This window comes from Coffea arabica, chromosome 7c (genome assembly GCF_036785885.1).
Source record: "Coffea arabica cultivar ET-39 chromosome 7c, Coffea Arabica ET-39 HiFi, whole genome shotgun sequence".
Classification (NCBI taxonomy): domain Eukaryota; kingdom Viridiplantae; phylum Streptophyta; class Magnoliopsida; order Gentianales; family Rubiaceae; genus Coffea; species Coffea arabica.
Window position 1 is genome coordinate 22,180,263 of NC_092322.1, and position 18,417 is coordinate 22,198,679.

At 35.5% G+C, this 18,417-nt stretch overlaps 2 protein-coding genes and 1 long non-coding RNA gene across 5 annotated transcripts; 2 read left to right on the forward strand and 1 right to left on the reverse strand.

Annotated features, from left to right (window-relative positions):
* On the forward strand, positions 1 to 4,379 carry LOC113699960 (lysophospholipid acyltransferase 2-like). 2 transcript variants are annotated; one of them, XM_027220321.2, is made up of 4 exons: positions 1 to 823; positions 1,819 to 1,904; positions 3,292 to 3,355; positions 4,165 to 4,379. In XM_027220321.2, the coding sequence occupies exons 1-4, from the start codon at positions 817 to 819 to the stop codon at positions 4,329 to 4,331; spliced, it is 324 nt and encodes a 107-aa protein (XP_027076122.2). In that variant the 5' UTR covers positions 1 to 816; the 3' UTR covers positions 4,332 to 4,379. The 2 variants fall into 2 exon arrangements, 1 of the variants encoding a protein (XP_027076122.2); XR_011817403.1 differs by having other exon boundaries at positions 3 to 814.
* An 8,441-nt stretch (positions 4,380 to 12,820) lies between these two features.
* On the reverse strand, positions 12,821 to 16,799 carry LOC113698529 (rust resistance kinase Lr10-like). 2 transcript variants are annotated; one of them, XM_027218376.2, is made up of 4 exons: positions 15,894 to 16,799; positions 14,367 to 14,402; positions 14,220 to 14,249; positions 12,821 to 14,119 (listed from the first exon to the last, which is right to left on the reverse strand). In XM_027218376.2, the coding sequence occupies exons 1-4, from the start codon at positions 16,708 to 16,710 to the stop codon at positions 12,966 to 12,968; spliced, it is 2,037 nt and encodes a 678-aa protein (XP_027074177.1). In that variant the 5' UTR covers positions 16,711 to 16,799; the 3' UTR covers positions 12,821 to 12,965. The 2 variants fall into 2 exon arrangements, with proteins under 2 accessions (XP_027074177.1, XP_027074178.1); XM_027218377.2 differs by lacking the exon at positions 14,220 to 14,249.
* On the forward strand, positions 14,010 to 15,178 carry LOC140010146 (uncharacterized). The gene is made up of 2 exons (XR_011817404.1): positions 14,010 to 14,114; positions 14,191 to 15,178. It is a non-coding gene; the product is annotated as an uncharacterized lncRNA (long non-coding RNA).
* Positions 16,800 to 18,417: the final 1,618 nt, after the last annotated feature.

The window sequence follows — 18,417 nt, forward strand, 5'->3', positions numbered from 1 at the left end:
AAACCATCAAGTATATCAAGAAACAGAACACCTTGGCAGTACTCAAAAGAAAGACCAAACTTCAAACAGTTTATCTAGTATTTCATAAACACCTAGCAAAACTTGGGCCTCAACCCTCTCAGGAGCAGAGTCCTCTATATAGGCAATTTTCGCAGTGGGCTTAGCTGACAGCAAATCGGTGAACTCTTGGTATGGAGACTATGTGAAGCGAGTTTCTCTCCAGAAGTCGGGGGTTAGGAACCCATAAGTCTTCAACAGACATTCAAAAGTAGCCTTGACGAAGTTGCCGAGGGTTTTGGTAGATCCACGGGAAGAGGTAAAAACATCCTCAATACCAGCGAATTGAAGAACCTTCTTAGGAACCCTAGCAGCTACAATTCCAGCTCCCCTTGGCGCCGGAACCATTCTCACAGTAACAGACCCACATTTCCCGGTAACCTTACACGGCACAGTATGGGGCTTCCCGATCTTATTCCCCCAATATCCTCTCCTCACCGGAATCAAAGACAACTTAGCCAAAATAATAGCCCCACGAATCGCAGTCGCCACTTCCTTAGCACACTTGACACCCAATCCCACATGGCCGTTTCCGTCTCCGACCACCACAAAGGCCTTGAACCGGGTCCTCTGACCAGCTCGGGTCTGTTTCTGGACCGGCATGATCTTCATAACCTCATCCTTCAACGAAGGGCCGACCAGAGTATCAATGATTTGGTACTCCTTGATTGGGAGAGAGTGAAGATAGATTTGCTCCAATGAGCGAATTTGGCCGTCCTTCACCAGACGGCCGAGCTTCGTGACGGGGAATTGTGCGGTATGTGCGGTATGTGTTTTTTTTTTTTTTTGCTTTCAAAAGCTGCTCAGCCTTCTATTGTAAAGACTAATTTATGAACTAGATTGTTAATTAGCAGTGGGGAAGGTAATACTCTTGGCCAAATCGCATCCGAAACACTTGCGATCTGGAGTATGAACAGTGTTAGGGCATTGTGAGTTAAATTTTCTTCTAGACCTTGTGTATTATGTTGTGGAAGTAAAGCTAGCTTATGGCTTACTGTTGACCCACATTTGACATAAATGACATATGATATATCTACATGGGCATTTTAGGAGGCGTGGGGTTTTGGGGGGCTGGCAAGGGGTTTGAAGTGCGCAAATCAAAGGGAGGGCTTTATAACTATATCTGGAACTTTATTAACTTAACCAGATCGAGAAAGGAGTTTGTAGCACTTATCTAATAAATTACATGGTTATCATACTTAAGAAGACATGCTTAATATACAAAGTTATTTTATCTAAGGGTTTGGAGCTGAAATTGTAGATATATCTTAAATTTTAGTCATGAAGAATCATGTGGTTAGTTGAGATTGAATGATACATTTTAGAAATGCACTCTTATCATCTGCAATTGAGTTGGATATTTGAGCTATCTGCTTCGCTTGAGAGCAGATTACTGTTCTTGTTCCTCATGTTATCGGCTTCAATACCATCTATGAGAGTCAAGGAACTTCATCAATGATAAGAATATAATGCCTTAATTTTCCTCCTTACTAGAGTTAAATGCAACAACATTTTAAGTGAACATAACTTTTCAAGGCCATGGTAATTAGACCTCTGGAGAGGTCACAAGTATTAAGGAACTACTCTTTTGCTCGCTGCTGCAAGAACCAAATTTATGAGCTTGATATCCATCTCGTAAGCTAATTCCTCTATGTATAAGCTCATATTATCATGCATGTCATGCTTTCCATCTTGTATTACACAAATTTGGAAGCAAAGCTAGAAGCAACATTGGTGCCTGATCTCCATTTTGTTTTTTAGATGTATATGAGCGGCTTGTCCAGGATGGTAAGAAAGCTGGTTTCTTTCAGTTGCTGGCTACGCAAACTGTCAGTGCTGTATGGCATGTAAGTATAAGCTATAGTTTTTTTCTTTCATTTCCTTTCTTTTGAGAAGACATGGTTTCATTAGTTTAGTATTATATTTCTGATCATATATCACTATCGGAATTGGTAGTAGTTGTATTCATGGAAGTTAAGCATTTATGTTCCTAACAGGTGCATGGGTCCTTATTGTAAAATATATATTAATTAGCTAAATACAGGTTCTCTTCTTGGTTTCTTAAAATCAGCTAATTATAGTTTCTTTTAAGCTAAAAGCATCTGAGTAACAGAATCGATTTTATGCAGAAAGGCTATTTATGAGGAGCAGTCTTCTAGTTAGTTTTGAAAACAGCTTTTTAGGTTGGAGAAATTTTAAAAGTGAAACGTAATTCCAAATTTTTGGAGTTCACCTTTTGGATGATCACCTTTTCTAATCAGCTTCAGAAAAGCTGAATCGAACAAGGGCAGCTTATTTTTCTTGCATGGTCTAATTAGTTTTGATAACCTGTGCATGCTAACAATTTCAACAACATGATTCTGTAGGGTACTGGCAAATAAAACTTGATTGCTTGTGTTGGCCATCTTCTATGATTTGGCTATATACTTGGCTTTCCTGAATCAGGAATATTGGTCGATGCAATATGTTGTTGTTTCTTGAGCTGCATGGAGCACATTTTGGTGCCATCCATTTGGTCCTATTTACTGATTTTATTGTGATATAAGAAAAGAATATAGTTGTTATCTTTGGAAGATAACTTAACAAATTGATATGGAAATCCGGATGTTTCCATATAATCAAAAGTTGCAATGTTGGAAAGAGTTATAGGACGACAATTGCAGGCTGGAGGAAAAGATGGACTAAAACCACAGTGGAATGTTAGTAATTTAATTAATATGTGGTCTTGCTGCTTATGGAAGAGCATGACCAAAAAAGGGTAGAATAGAAGTAAAGGGCTGATGTACAAGGGTGAGATTGAATGGGATAAAGTCTTGGTTGTGTTCTTGGCTTCCTGATTATCACCATGTTTAACATCATGGAAACTTTGTCAAATGCAATAAAGAGAAGAAGGCATGTTTTCAATTTATATTTGTATTTAATATGTGTTTCCACATTCCTTTATATCTTTGATGCTCTGATCTCGGGCTGTTATGATGACCTGTGTTTGATGCTTATATTCTTTGATAATAGTCCCCAGGTCATTTTCTTCCTAATTGCATTATCCTTTGTATTATTGCCATCTGAAAGCAAATGCATCTTTGTTACCCCAATTTTGGTGATAATACTTCTCCCTTCCCTTGAGACGCAACATGTCCACTAGCCATATGACCTTTCATTTTCCCCCTTTTTTTAGATAATAAATAATCTGAATATCACCTCATTACATAATTAAATGTATCTGTTGTGTCGCAGGGATTGTATCCTGGGTACATGATTTTCTTTGTTCAGTCTGCTTTGTTTATTGCTGGTTCAAGAGGTATGAATATGGTCTTTACTTTGGCATATTGTGCTTAGGAATGTATTTCATCATTTGCCTGGATGTCTAATTTCTTTTGTGGTATAAATAAATTGTTTGCTCTTTATAGTTATTACAATTGAGGCACTTGAATCCTGGTTCTACAAAATAGAGATTCATTTTTAATACAATTGGGTTGCTTGATGTCAATTTAGTTGCTTGATGGCACTTGAAATCTGGTTCCACCAAATCTGATTCCTGTTTAATGCAATTGAGTTGCTTGAGGCTGATTTAGGTGCTTGAAATCTTGTTCATGTTTAATTACAGCCATTGAGGTGCTGGATGTTGCAACCAAAACTTTAGTGTTTTTAAAGCACATGTGTTTGAACGTTGGGATGTATTCCACTTTTTTCTTTGTCGAACTCATCTAAATTTTTCTGTATCAGAATTTTTTTTTTGTGCTAAGGAAAAAGAGGCACCTGTGATTGTGTGTGTGTGTGTGTTTTTTTTCTTGATATACTGTGTGGTTCACGATCATCTAGGCTCTCAATGATTTTAGAATTTTATTGTTGTTATTGTTATTGTTATTGCATATATATTTGTGAACATGCAGATATTTATTGTGTTTGTATTTTATTCTATATTTCACAGAATATACATTCAATGTCTTATTTGCTATAATTTCACTTTATTTTTGTGTTAAGCAATTTACTTAGATTGCTATAATTTCAAATTAGAGTGACATTAGTTTTTATAATATGGTGCCTATCTAGAAGTGTAGTTCCAGTTTTAACACCAGTGCTCATTGCTTCAATTTTGGTAACGTGTAGGTTCTAACACGATTCCCAAGAAGAAGAAGCCAGTCATTACTGTGAAGATGGTTTTTGAATTGAAGACTACAAGGCCTATCGTGCTCATGTTTTGTTCTAGATGGGAATCGTGCTCATATTTTTGTATAGAACTTTACTACTCTCTATTGAGGATGGGAAATCACTAGTATTGTAACTGAATGACTTATTTTGGATGGTGCATGGTTTATGACTCATTTGAGGCAACATTTATATATATATATATATATATATATATATATATATATATATATATATATATATATATATATATATATGTATTTGGGTTGATCTTCTATTAGAAATGAATGTTGGCTTTCTTTTCGTATGTTGGCTTTTTTTTTCTCCTTGCTACTCAATGAACGTTTTGTGATTGTTGGCAGCTATGTTGCGTAATTAACATTAGATTATTGCTTTTTACAAAAAAATAAATGACAATAAAAAAGTTGTCACTGCCAACAAGTTTCACTAGTGACACCAGAAAGTCGTCACTTTTTATGGATGGAAAACAATGACAACAAAAGTCGTCACTGAACGAAAGCATAATGTGACAACTCCAAGGGTTGACTATGACAAGAATTTAGCCAGCTTAGTGACAATAAAAGTCGTCACACAATGTACAACAATGAGTGACGACAAGAGTCATCACAAAAGCGAAATCGTTTGTGACGACTTTCAATAGTCGTCACATGGACCCCCTTTTGTGACATAGAACTAGTGACAGCTCTGTGACAGCAGTAAAAGTCGTCACTGACTTTTTTTGTGACGACTTCTGAATTTTTAGTGACGACTTTCGCCTGTCACAGAAACACAATTTTCTTGTAGTGATTTAATGATGTATTTTAATCTATTAGTAGATCAATTAGAGAAAATACTATATTTTCTTATTGCGTCATTGAAATTATGAGAGATTGCTTGTTAAATCCATAAAATTAATGAAATTTCAAATTTAAAGATTGTAAAGCATAAGTGAACTTGGGCTAGCTCAAATTCACCATGTTGATGAAAAGGAAAGACGGCATGGGGGGCTGGCTGTCGCGTGTGGCTGAGAAGCTGGGTTGTGCGCTAGCTAGTGGCGCGCGGCCGAGGGCAGGAGGCTGCGACTTTGGAGGAGATCTGATGGCGGCACGAGCGGTGGTCACTGAGCTGGAGGCACACGTTTAGCAGGGAGCGGCGGACCAGCAGGAGAACAGAGTAGAAGAAAGAAAGAAAAGAGAAAGAAAGAAAGAAAAAGAAAGAAAAGAAGGAAAGAAGAAAAAGAAATTGGGTTTTTTTTTTTGGTATTAAAATTTTTTTTTTAATCTTATTATGAGCATAGGTCATTTTCGAAGTTAAAAATTAGAAGTTAACAAGTAATCAAAAAAATTTTTTTTTTTTGAAAATTGAATCCTTACCATTCCCGCGAACGTGACTGACGCGGGCACGTCAGGAGGGCAAGAGAGCTCTCTGACCATGAGCTCTCCATGGGACTTGACGCGGGCACGTCAAGAGGACCGAAACCCTTTCTAACGATTGAGCTCTCCATACGTCATGACGCGGGCACGTCATGAGGGCAAGAGAGTTCTCTGACCATGAGCTCTTCCTGCGACATGACGCGGGCGCGCCGAGTCAGATAGACACCTACAACTCACCAAAAACGAAAATTCAAGCCCGAAACCAATCCAAACTCAACGAAAACATATTGAAACTATCACACAAAGCCAAACAAACAATTAAAAGAGATTGGGTTGCCTCTCAATGAGCGCCTTTCTTTAATGTCTTTGGCTAGACATTGAACACCACTCTTCATTCTGGGTGTAAGTCAATTTTCCTGGAAATCGGTGGCCCTCCTCCAAGATCCAAATAGCTTTTGAGTGCAGCCTTCTTCCTTAATTTTCTACTCCTTTTCACCTCATACAGTGCTTTCATCCTCTTATACTTGTTCTCAGTAAATTTGAATTTATCCCTACAAGCAAACTCAGAAAATTCTTGCACAGAGGGATTAATAGCATGAATAGTAAACACAGGGTGAGAGTTAATAGGATGTTCCATTGTATCAAAAATATTAAAGTGGACTAGTTCTCCATCAAATTCCATGGACAATATACCCTTATTAACGTCAATTTTTGTCTGAGCTGTACTCAAAAAGGGTCTACCTAATAGCAAAGGTGAAGGTCGGGAGAATGGTCATCATCCATGTCAAGTACATAAAAGTCAGCCGGGAATACCAATTCATTAATTTTAACCACCACATCCTCGACCAACCCATCAGGATATGCATTTGTTCGGTCAGCTAATTGGATTATTATTTCAGTTTCTTTTAATGGACCGAGGTTCAGAGAATCATACATAGATTTAGGCATTACGTTGATCGATGCTCCTAAGTCCAGCAGGGTATTCCTAATCAAAGTATTACCTATCCTACATGGGACAGTAAACCTACCTGGATCCCCGCACTTGGGTGGGAGTTTCCTTTGTAGAACCGCTGACACATTCTCCCCCACGATGACCCTTTCATCTCCCCTTAGCCTTCTTCGATTGACGCATAAATCTCTCAAAATTTTGCATAAATCTTAGCTAATATAGGTATCTTGCATCCGCAGGATCATGTGAGGGTGTATCACCAATTCTGCTCTCTTCCACAGCTGGCAAGAGGGGAAGTTAGGCTGAATATGCTAGGCTTTCCTTCTATTAGGCTTATCAAAGGATCGTCGTGATGACCGATCCTGGTCTCGGCTTGTAAGCTTCTGATTGGGCAATAAAAGCTTTTATTTTTAAAAAAAAATAGCATCCTTGTTAAACGTTGACTGAATGAATTACACCAAAAAAAAAAAGGATGAAGAAGCCAGATATATATATATATATATATATATATATATATATATATATATATAGGAAGCAGAGAAGGGGCTCTTTAGTTGTAAAGAGAACAGGACCTAAGGTCTCCAATATGTACGTATGTAAGCCAAAATTAATTTATGAATTATCTCTTTCAGATAGCCTTATTACTAAAGAGTTACATGAGACAGGGAAGGCCCTAAGAGCCCTCCCCTAATCATTAGGCCTACCCTAATAGTTGATAATTGATCGTCAATTACAACTAAATCATACTTGGTGGGAAAAACACTCAGGTAGACTAAACTTAGACTCTTGCACATGACAATTAAGGGTTATTCTCGATTGATTATTTTTCTTGATTATACATTCTAAAATTTGGATTATTAACCTTTTGATATTCTTGCTTCTACATCAAAACTTTAGATTTTTTCAATAGGCAAAAAAATTAAAATTATGAGTCTACTGCAGAGTAGATTTACCTGATCTCATTATCCTCACCAATCACTTTAATCAAATTTTGCAAAATTTCACAGCATACAAGAACAAGCCTAAATTCTAATTAGCAGGTTTTTGTATCTCAATTTCTAGTTTTAGTAAAGTTGTACTTTCTTCCATTAGTTTTGGGAGTTGAGATGTTTTGTTTAATAAACCAGCAGAATTCCATAAACCATTCTTTTTTTGGCATTGGGCTGCAATGGAGGAGACTGCTAACCCAATGCATTAGAAGTTAAATGATGAACTACTCTCACAGAACAAGTCCAATTTGAGCCTTTTTTTTTTTTTTTGTTTTTTAAGTTCTGCGGGAGTTCAATCTAAACTTGGTTCATAGTCTTTGTTCTTTTTTATTTTCCTGCCTACTCTTCACTTATTGATGTTTTGTAAGAAAAACATATTTTTCTTGTTAGCATGAAAATGAAGAGACGTTAATACATTTTCTTTCAATATTCATTCATCAAAATACTAGAAAATAAGTAGCAAATTAAATTGAAGAAAATGAATTGACCTGCCACCCTGGATGTGGCCTTCACCTTCCATATCAAAGCTCCAAACTAGATTTTTGATGATTTCTTTTAAGCAGTCCAACATAGATTTATGAATTGGGACTTTAACCCTGAAAAGAGAAAAGTGAAGAAAAAGGAAAATTAGACATGTAATGAGTCTACTAATACATAAGTTATATTGTAAATTCAGTGCCACATCATTATGGTGATGCATGACGAACTAAATATAGTTATAAGAAGTTATCTTTATTTTAATGAAAAACACAAACAGTATTATGATAACTAGTGTATTCAATAAAAGAATAAAAAGATATCTGATGAGAAGCTAATTAGTTCACTTGAAAATATCAAGATCAGGTTTAGAAAAGTGATTCACTCTTTCTTTTCCTCTTTATAATTTTTGGGGCCCTGGAATCGAATGGAGTATTGAATAATTTGAGTATATTCCACATTTGAACGTTTTAACTTTCCAACAACATCAAACCCGTTAATGTCTTGCAGAATAGTCATTTTTTTCTTGTGAGCCCCAATTGATGCTAACATGACAATCAAGTCGAGTAAATCCAAAAAATTTAAAAGAGAAAAAATCTCTAGACCTAGATGCCGTCTTTCACAATTCACACGCTAAATGCCTAATTGGAAAATGGTTTCGCCTTATACGAAGTGCAAAACCAAAAAGACTCTTGTTTAGGAATTTTCAAATTAGATAACAAGGGTAATTATTGTTGTGAATAATTGTGTATTTAAAAAAACTTGTTCCACTTTAAAAAATAAAAAAGACTTCCAATCATTTTATAATGCTTAGCTTCTTAATTAAAAACCCCCAAACAATTATTAACCAATATGTACGATGGGTTCCTAAACCCAAGTTTTCTCGTTCCGTATCATAAAAGATGCCAAAGTCATTGTCGCATTTTGAAGCAGGCATTGATTAGTCAGGTCATTCTTTCATCTATCAATTTCGGGGTCCAACTATTGGGGGTTATATATAATTTTTCCAACTTTATTCTTGTTACACACCGCCTAAGTGGAAAACTTTCTAATGGCGTATTTGTGATAGTACCACTGTAAATTCTCATGTTGTATTTTTAGCATAGCAAATGATGCACTTCAATTCTCAACATCTAATACTTGCAAAAAAATACGATCTTCAGAGTCACCCTAAATTGCATCACTATTTAACAAAGAATATGTCTGCTAAATCGAGATCAAAAAAGAAAGTTATCAATTTTGGTCAGAAAACATTAAAAGCAGAAAGCTTACACACCGCGCCATGAACATCACTCCTTAATGGTCAGTCCACACCAAAAGCCAGTTCAAACGTATGGTTGGCAATTCTGCTCCACAAAAACGTGTGGTACTAGCAGAAGGCAACTCAATATCTTATCTTGTTTTTATTCCTAGTTCCTTCAATCCTATTCTTCTTTCTTCTTTGTTCTTTTTCCACACGGAGATAACCAACCAAATTGAATGTTGACATGGAACCTTTTTTTGATTTATTGATTGAAGGAAATTCTTATCGGACATTTTTAGTTAGATTTGGTAGTATTTGCTTTTCCAAGCAATTTCATACTGGGCTCCATATCCATTGATACTTAGGACGAAGATGCATTTATTTTATTGTACAGGAAAATTCTACTGAGTGATGGAAAATGTAGGTGGGGTAATTCCCTAAAATGTACTTGTATAGCTAATACCCTAACCATTCTTTACCAGTAAAACCAACAGGCGGAATGATCAGATGACTTTAGAAGAAGACTTTAGATATATTAAACTAGTGCTAATATAGTGAGTATTGATGTACAGAGTTACAAGTTACAGATAACTTAGATTAGTTAGCAATTACCACTTGTAACTAATTGTGGCTTCTAATTTTCAACAGGAAAAAAAAAATCAACTGCATAATTATGAAGAGCTTGACAAGATAAAATTAATTAATTGTGTCATTGATTTAAAATGTATTTTAGTTCCACGCTAGTCTATTGTATTTCTTGGCTGCGGAGTTGCACAGTTGTTCTGTTGAATCTTCAGAGCATTTTGAAATTTTCCAGCATTCCTTTCAAAACTGTTAGATTCATGAATAAAAGATTATGTTTCACATTGGTCCCGAGAGATAGAGAAAGAGAAATTAATATGTAAGGGCTCGAGACCTAATGAATTAAGTTTTTGAATCAGAGTTAGATTCCTGATTTACATATTGGGTTCTTTGATGGACTCTCTCGAAGTGTTTCTCCCTGTCAAAAACATTGCTTTCAAAACTAAGTTCCTCGCATTTCCGTTTTCCTCTTCAGTCATACAGTCTCCAATTTCCTTGTCCTCTCCTTTTTCCTCTTTAGTCATACAATCTCCAATTTCCTTGTCCTCTCCTGGGTTGAACTTTCCTCTCTGTGCTGTTGATAACATTTATTATTCATAATTATCACAGGAAGATTTTAAGTGAAGGAGAGAGGTTCCTTCATAAAGTGATACTTCAATGATTATTGATGTCTGGTCCACGACTAATGATTCGTTGACTTGGAAAATTTTTTTTTTTTGAGTGTTGACTTGGAAATCCATTTTAAATCAACTTTTAGAATACCAACAAGCAGACTTTTCTTGTTGGGCTCCATTGATGGTAGTTTTGATCGGTAAATGCATTTAAAAATGAAGCCCTTTTGGTCTATAGTCCTTATGTTGTTATTGCTGCTTAAGAAAATTAAAATAACATTTGCTACATTGAGCAGAAAAATCCAACAGAAATTCTTACAGCACAAATTATCATAAAAGGAGGTCAAGTGAAAACTTTTTGGACGTACTGGCTTATTGCTCATATTTAGAAAATATTAGAAATAGTTTTACAGAATATTGGAAGCTACTGTCCACGATATATCACAATTTCCATTCTTAGTTTAGCATGAGAATAAACTTTTCTCATCAGCATATCACAAGCAACTCCTGGCTTAGATTGTGGCACCATCCAAGGTACTTCAACAATCATATGATGCTAGAAAAGTTTTCTTAGTGAAACATTAATTGGATAAATAGCTCTTGGTGAATTGCTACAAGAAGTGAAGATATTGGGCTAAAAATACTGCATAGATTCGCTTTATAGAAAAAAAATTCATCCTTTTTTAGTTTAAAAACAACTATGATGTTAATTGTAAATCTAAAACAACAATTGAAATATAAGAGTATCCAATCATCCATACTGAAAATTTAACTCTTCTACAAATCTATACATTGACAATTGCCTCCTAACCACAGGTTCTAACTCCACCACTGAGTGTAAGAATGATTTATGAATGGGGACTTTTAACCCCAAAAAACCAAAAAGCAAAAAGAAAAAGAGAAAAGACTAAGGTAAAGTAAGTTTACAAATGTACGCGTAAGTTATGGTTAGTGGAGGCTTGGTGAAATTGCATGTCTAGATATGGAATTTCAAAACATATTTTTTTCAACACTAAGAAAAAATGTCGATCTCACTGATTAAGATGAATTGCCAATAAAGTTGGAGAAAATTGACTCAAGAGCCTCTAGCCATTAAGCTTAACTTTTCAAAGGTGTCATGGCCCATACGTTTTGTGGTCTACTGTTCAACTTTAATCAAGATCAGAGTAGGAACAATGATGCAATTATTGGGAAAACAAGCTTAACTTTTCAGAATAGGAGCAATAGTGCATACCTTCAATCGTCTGCTATTCAATAATTTGGAGTTCATGAATTAGCTATCCTTTTTTTTTTCGGCACGATAGATTGTATATTATACTTATTCCTACTCTTTTATAGGGGGAAAGGGTGGGATCAAATGGTCCAATAAAGAATTCAGGGGGGACCAAACTACCGCCGAATCAAACGAATATCTCTACATTTGTTAGTGAAATTTTCAGAAAATCTTGAAGAAGAATGTAAGTTAAGAGATTTGATCCTTTGACCTGCATCAAGGAGAGCTCTAAAGGTAGGTGGTTCATGAATCAGCTAACTCTTACAAATGAAGAATATGTTATCCGCTGCCAAGTTCAAGAGACTGACAAGTACGTTAATACTTTTCTTACTATGTGCACGTTGTTGTTCTCATCCTTTTTTGTGTTATTGTTGAATTATTTGTAAAGATGTTCAAATGCACTTCGCTTGTATCCATCCCAGTGGATTTCGATTGTAATCATATATACAACTATGAAAAAAAAAAAGAGTAAATGATATGCGGTAACCAAAGGCAAAGGAGGGAAAGTTGGGAGCAATTGTCGTATAGGTGTTGACCAAAGTGGATCTTGAGCAAAATTTCATTGAAATCACATAGTAAATATCAAATTTCAAGGTTTAATTAGTCAAGTCATTCTTTTTTGTACTATCGATTTTTGGGTCCACGAATTGAAGTTCTCGATGGAATTTTTGACTAATAAAGCCGTAGAATTCAGGGAACCAGACTTTTTTTTTTTTTTTTTTTTTTTTTAGATTTGGGCTCTAATGATAGAAACTGGTTAACCAATGCATTAAAAACTAAATGCTTACCGCTCAGGTCTAACAAGGAAAGAACAAAACACAGATCCATCCACCTGGATGTGGCCTTTCATAATCCAGCGTGTTGATGAAAGGGAAATACACGTTTGGAAGGAAAAATCCAAGCACAAAGAAAAAAGGCTACAAGGCTATGTTAAACTAACGATTTGACAAGTAACAGCAACACTACTGGAAAAAATCAATCTTATGAATTTGCAGGAAATATTTAGATATACTGCTCGTTTTAGATAACATAATACTTTAAGAAAAAAAATATGTACTGGAGCACAATTGTAGAAATTGTTAAGGTAAACACAAAGATTGATGCTGGTATTTCTACTATATATGAAGCATATATCAAGGTGCTACCCTTCAGTTTTATTGATACCAAACTGATATTTCAGTTTGCCATGTTATCTGGTAGTAGGTGGCATATTTAAGAGTTTGAAAGACAAATCTACTAGACAAAGCTTTCACTGAAAGTACTACTTAGTCATCCATCTGCTCTATTTCTAAAGCAACAAAGCTACACAGGGGCACCGTTGACTCGCCAGAAGAACAACTATTACTGCTTCTTTGCATGGATATGGGTGAATCTGGAGAGTAAAACAACGGTTTAGGGGGCAATTTTAGGCCTCTAGCATCACCTTCAAGCATTTCTAAAACTTCTCTCATTGAAGGACGATCCTCAGGTGTCATCTGTATGCACCACAATACAATCAAAATCAATTTTCTTGTAATCGCTTTTTCTTCTTCAGTTGCATGATCTTCGATTTCCATTTCCTCCACCTGATTGAATTTGTCATATATCCATGAAGGGAAGTATATTTGACTTGAATGCTCGGCATGCGCATCCACATTTCTCCTCCTCCCAGCCATCTCCATCAATAACATTCCATAGCTGTAAACGTCTGTCTTATGCGAGACTCTTCCAATCTTTTTGTAGAACAACTCCGGGGCCATGTAACCTAATGTTCCTCTCGCAGCAGTAAGAGTTGCAATACTCTTTTGCATCGGGTAAAGTTTTGCAAGTCCAAAGTCCGAAACTTTTGGAACAAAGTTCTCATCAAGTAAGACGTTATGTGGTTTAATATCAAAATGTAGAATTTGCATATCACACCCCTGATGCAAGTATTCAATGCCACGAGCAACCCCCTTTGCAATCTCACAAACTTGTTTCCAACTCAGTGGAGGACTATTTTGACAGTTTGAGAAAATTAACTTATCCAGAGAGCCATTAGGCATGTAATCATACACTAGAGCATGTTTTGAGGCAGTAACACAAAATCCCACTAACCGAACCACGTTCACATGGTGTATTCTTCCAATAGTCGCAACTTCATTGATGAATTCTTGGCCATTAGCTTTTGATTTGTTCAGCATCTTGACAGCAACTGCACCTCCACTGCACAATTTGCCTTTGTAAACCAAACCATAGCCTCCTTCACCTAATTTCTCCTCAAAATTTTTTGTCATTGTCTTTATTTCTTTGTATGAGTACCTAATGGGCATGAGGCTGTTGTTTGCTTGTAGGAAATCTTCGATTGTATGATACCTCGATGAATGCCTCCGACGATACCGATAAAGGAGGAAAGCAAACAAGAGGATAATGCCAATGACTTTTATTGCTGCATTTAGGTAAACTGAAATAGAAAAACAAAACAATAAGTTTTAGCAATGATTGACTGACTTCTAGTATTTTCCAAATGGACAGAGTTGTTAACTACAAATCAGATGCCTTACCCAAAGCTGGGACACCAATAAACCGGTAAGCTGCTCATACAAGAAAACTCATAGGATTATGATGGAAATACTGAAATATGAAGAGTCTGCCTGATTAAAGAATGATTTTTTTTTGTGTGTGTATATCAAAGAAATAAGTTTACTCACATCGAATTGCGTCGCTGATTCGCCCTTGTGGGAGCCCTATATCGCCCAAGGACAAAAATCAAAGTCAATGTCCAATTGGATGCTCAAATGTTTATAAGTTTCAAACTGCAGAATAAATTCAAAGTATGTATGTTTTGCATGGTTCAAAGTGAGAATTCAATAATTCATGTGTTTGTTGGGATCACACAACAAATAAACTTTCTTAAAAAAAAAAAAAAAACCCGCCCTCCCGTCTAAAATCTATGTTCTCTAATTTGACTGAGCACGCATATCTAAAAGACTAAAATTGAAAAATATATGAGAATGTAGTCAGCAATGTTCCTGTACTTTTGTTTGCTTACAAAGATTTCCAACAGAAGGTTTCTGGTATTCTAATTGTATGAAATCGAGAGTTAAATTCATTAATTCTTTTAATCTTAAAAAAAGGGCAAGCGGCCGGACAAGTTAATGTGTAACTTTGAAATTAGATGTTTATTAGCAATACGATTTCAAACATTATTATCAAGATCACAAATCTACTGTCAGATCTACTGTCACAAACCTTACACAAAAATACTTCATCTGCCACAAAAACACTCAACCGGTTTGCAAATTCTGAACTCCCGTCGGAGAAGTATAGGTACAATATTATATGTATGGTTGTATGAAGCTACAAAATTAGCATCTTATACTCGCACGACTAACACTACTATGTTTTCATATATCTTATACATGTATGGTTGTATGTTTCCAGGGCCAACTCAATAGACCAAAAAAAAAAAAAAAAGAAGTCACGTCATCAGTTTCTAAATTAGAAGATGACCTAGGGAAAATTGGGGCAGGTGTAGTTGTATACTATTATTGTATTTTTTTTTGCATAATTTGTTATACATTTATATTCTCTTATTATATACATGAATTTTGCATTTAATTATTTGCTATGGATTGTGGACACCAAATATTGTAAAAAGTATAACAATTTATCTCTATATGTACTAATCGCTATAAAAAATTATCGTTTCGAAAAAAAAGGTACTAATCGCTATAAAGAGTGCAATAACGAGACACAATCATACCAAATAAAATCCACATTTTTAGACACAATCATTCCACTCCTCCATCTTTCTTTTTCTCTTTTGGGGAAAATGAGTTCGAGCAAAGACTGAGATAGGTTAAATCACACTTTCACATTACTCTAGGTCCACCTCCAATGCATTAATGAGTTATCCTTTGAAAATTAAAAATTATATTTTGCAGCACTCTCTTAATCAGTTATCCATACCTCCAATGATTTTGAAATAAACAGTTGTACTCATTAACAATATTTTGGTTGTTCTATTAAGAAAAATAAAAAAGTTGAACAGCAGTAACACCAAAATTAGCCTCCAAACATACCACTGCAGATCATAAAATCTTTCAAGATACAATAACGTATCACTAATTTCCCAAAAAACATAGTTTCAAGCAGTAGTATTGAATACTTTTTAAAGATCATCATAAGCTATCATCAATCACCATATTAATAAATCATCAAATCAGTGTACTTACAAGGAAAATGTCTCCTGCTCCGCCACTCTCTTAACCATCGGAGGTCAAGGCCATTGGACAGAAGATTGTGGATGTCTTGAAACGAAATATCTCCTGCTGTTACATTAGGGAGACACCGCAGGTCTACCGGAGCTGTCTTATAGACAGTGCACGACTCTTCAATATCAGATGCCACCACATTTTTGCCCACCACAACATAGCTGTAATAATTGGACGGAGCTTTCATTTTTGAAAACTGATTTGCAGTGATATTACAGGAAGCAGTGTCTACATAAAGAGGTGTATATTTCGATTTCATGGGATTCTGACAGCTGACAAAGACCAACGAACCAGCATCGGGATCAATATACATTATGGTAGAAGCCCCAACTTGCTTTTGGTAGAAGTCGTCGTTTGGCTTGAATGAGTACACTGGCAGAGTAGAACAGTTGTTCTTTTGCACCCCAGGATCAAAGAGACGAAGTGTTTGTTGCTCATAATCAATACTGTTTAGCTCCACAGAAAAGTTATACTGTTGTTTCTCCAGATGGTTACCACCAATTACGGGTAGAACAGTGCGATTATTTTCACAAGAGAATTCAATAGGGCATAGATTTGGATGATCACCTCTAAACTGAAATGGGCACTGTAAATTGATGTCATTACCCACGCAAGTGGATGGGCTATGGTCGCAGCTTGTGTGTTTTGAATTGAAGGTACGATAAACATATCTGTGACCATCCCTCATAACCATATAATCATAATCATATGGGATCTGCAAAAGGAAGGCAATCAGGATTAGAGACAACAAAACTACCAAACACTGAAATTGGAGCATGCTTGTTAAACATTGACTGAATGAATTACACCAAAAAAAAAAAGGATGAAGAAGCCAGATATATATATAGGAAACAGAGAAGGGGCTCTTTAGTTGGTAAAGAGAACAGGACCTAAGGTCTCCAATATGTATGTATGTAAGCCAAAATTAATTTATGAATTATCTCTTTCAGATAGCCTTATTACTAAAGAGTTACGTGAGGTAGGAAGACCGTAAGAGCCCTCCTCTGATCATTAAGCCAACCCTGATAGTTGAAATTGATCGTCAATTACAACAAAATCACACATTGTGGGAAAAACATTCTAGTAGACTAAATTTAGATTCTTGCACATGCCAATTAAGGGCTATTCTCGATTGATTATTTTTCTTGATTATAAATTCTAAAATTTGGATTATTAACTTTTTGATATTCTTGCTTCTACATCTAAACTTTAGATTTTTTCGATAGTCAAAAAAATTAAAATTATGAATCTACTGCAGAGTAGATTTACCTGATTCTCATTATCCTCACCAATCACTTTAATCAAATTTGGCAAAATTTCACAGCAAATGAGAGCTAGCCTAATTTCAAATTAGCTGGTTTTTATATCTCAATTTCTAGTTTTAGTAAAGTTGTACTTTCTTGCATTAGTTTTGGGAGTTGGGATGTTTTGTTTAATAAACCAGCAGAATTCCATAAACCATTCTTTTTTTGGCATTGGGCTCCGATGGGGGAAGCTGCTAACCGAATGCATTAGAAGTTAAATGATGAACTATTCTCACAGTACAAGTACAATTTGTCCCACATTGGAAAATAAAAAAGAATTCCAACCATTTTATAATGCTTAACTTCTAAATTAAGAACCCTAAACAATTATCAACGAATACGTATGATGGGTTCCTAAACCCGGGTTTTCTCGTTCCGTATCACAAAAGATGTCAAAGTTCGACTGCATTGTCTGATAGGTGTTGATAGAAGTGTGGATGTTGAGCAAGTCTTCATTGTCATCTACAAACATCACATGGTAAGTATGTCAAATTAGCAATTCTGCTCCACAAAAACATAGTACTAGCGGAAGACAACTCAATATCTTATCTTGTTTTTATTCCTACTTCCTACGACTCTGTTCTTCTCTTTTCTTCGTTCTTTTTCCACACGGAGATGGCCAACCAAGATGAATGTTGACTTGGAATCTCTTTTGATTTATTGATAGAAGGAAATTCTTATCATACAATTTCAGTTAGATTTTGTAGTATTTGTTTTTCCAAGCAATTTCATACTGGGCTCCATATCCATTGATATTTAAGACGAAGATGCATTTATTTTATTGTACAAGAAAATTCTACTGAGTGATGGAAAACGTAGCTGGGGTAATTCACTAAAATATACTTGTAGCTAATATTCTAACCATTCTTTACCAGTAAAACCAACAGGCAGAATGATTAGATGACTTTAGAAAAGACTTTAGATATATTAAACTAGTGCTAACATAGTGAGTACGTATTGGTGTACAAAGTCACAAGGTACAGATAACTTAGAGTAGTTAGCAAAAGCCACTTGTAACTAGTTGTGGCTTCTAATTTTCAAAAAAAAAAAAAAAACAAAAATCAACTGCATAATTGTCAAGAGCTTCACATGATAAAAGTAACTAATTGGGTCATTGATTTAAAATGTATTATAGTTCCACACTAGTATTTCTTGGCTACAAAGTTGCACGGTTGTTTTGT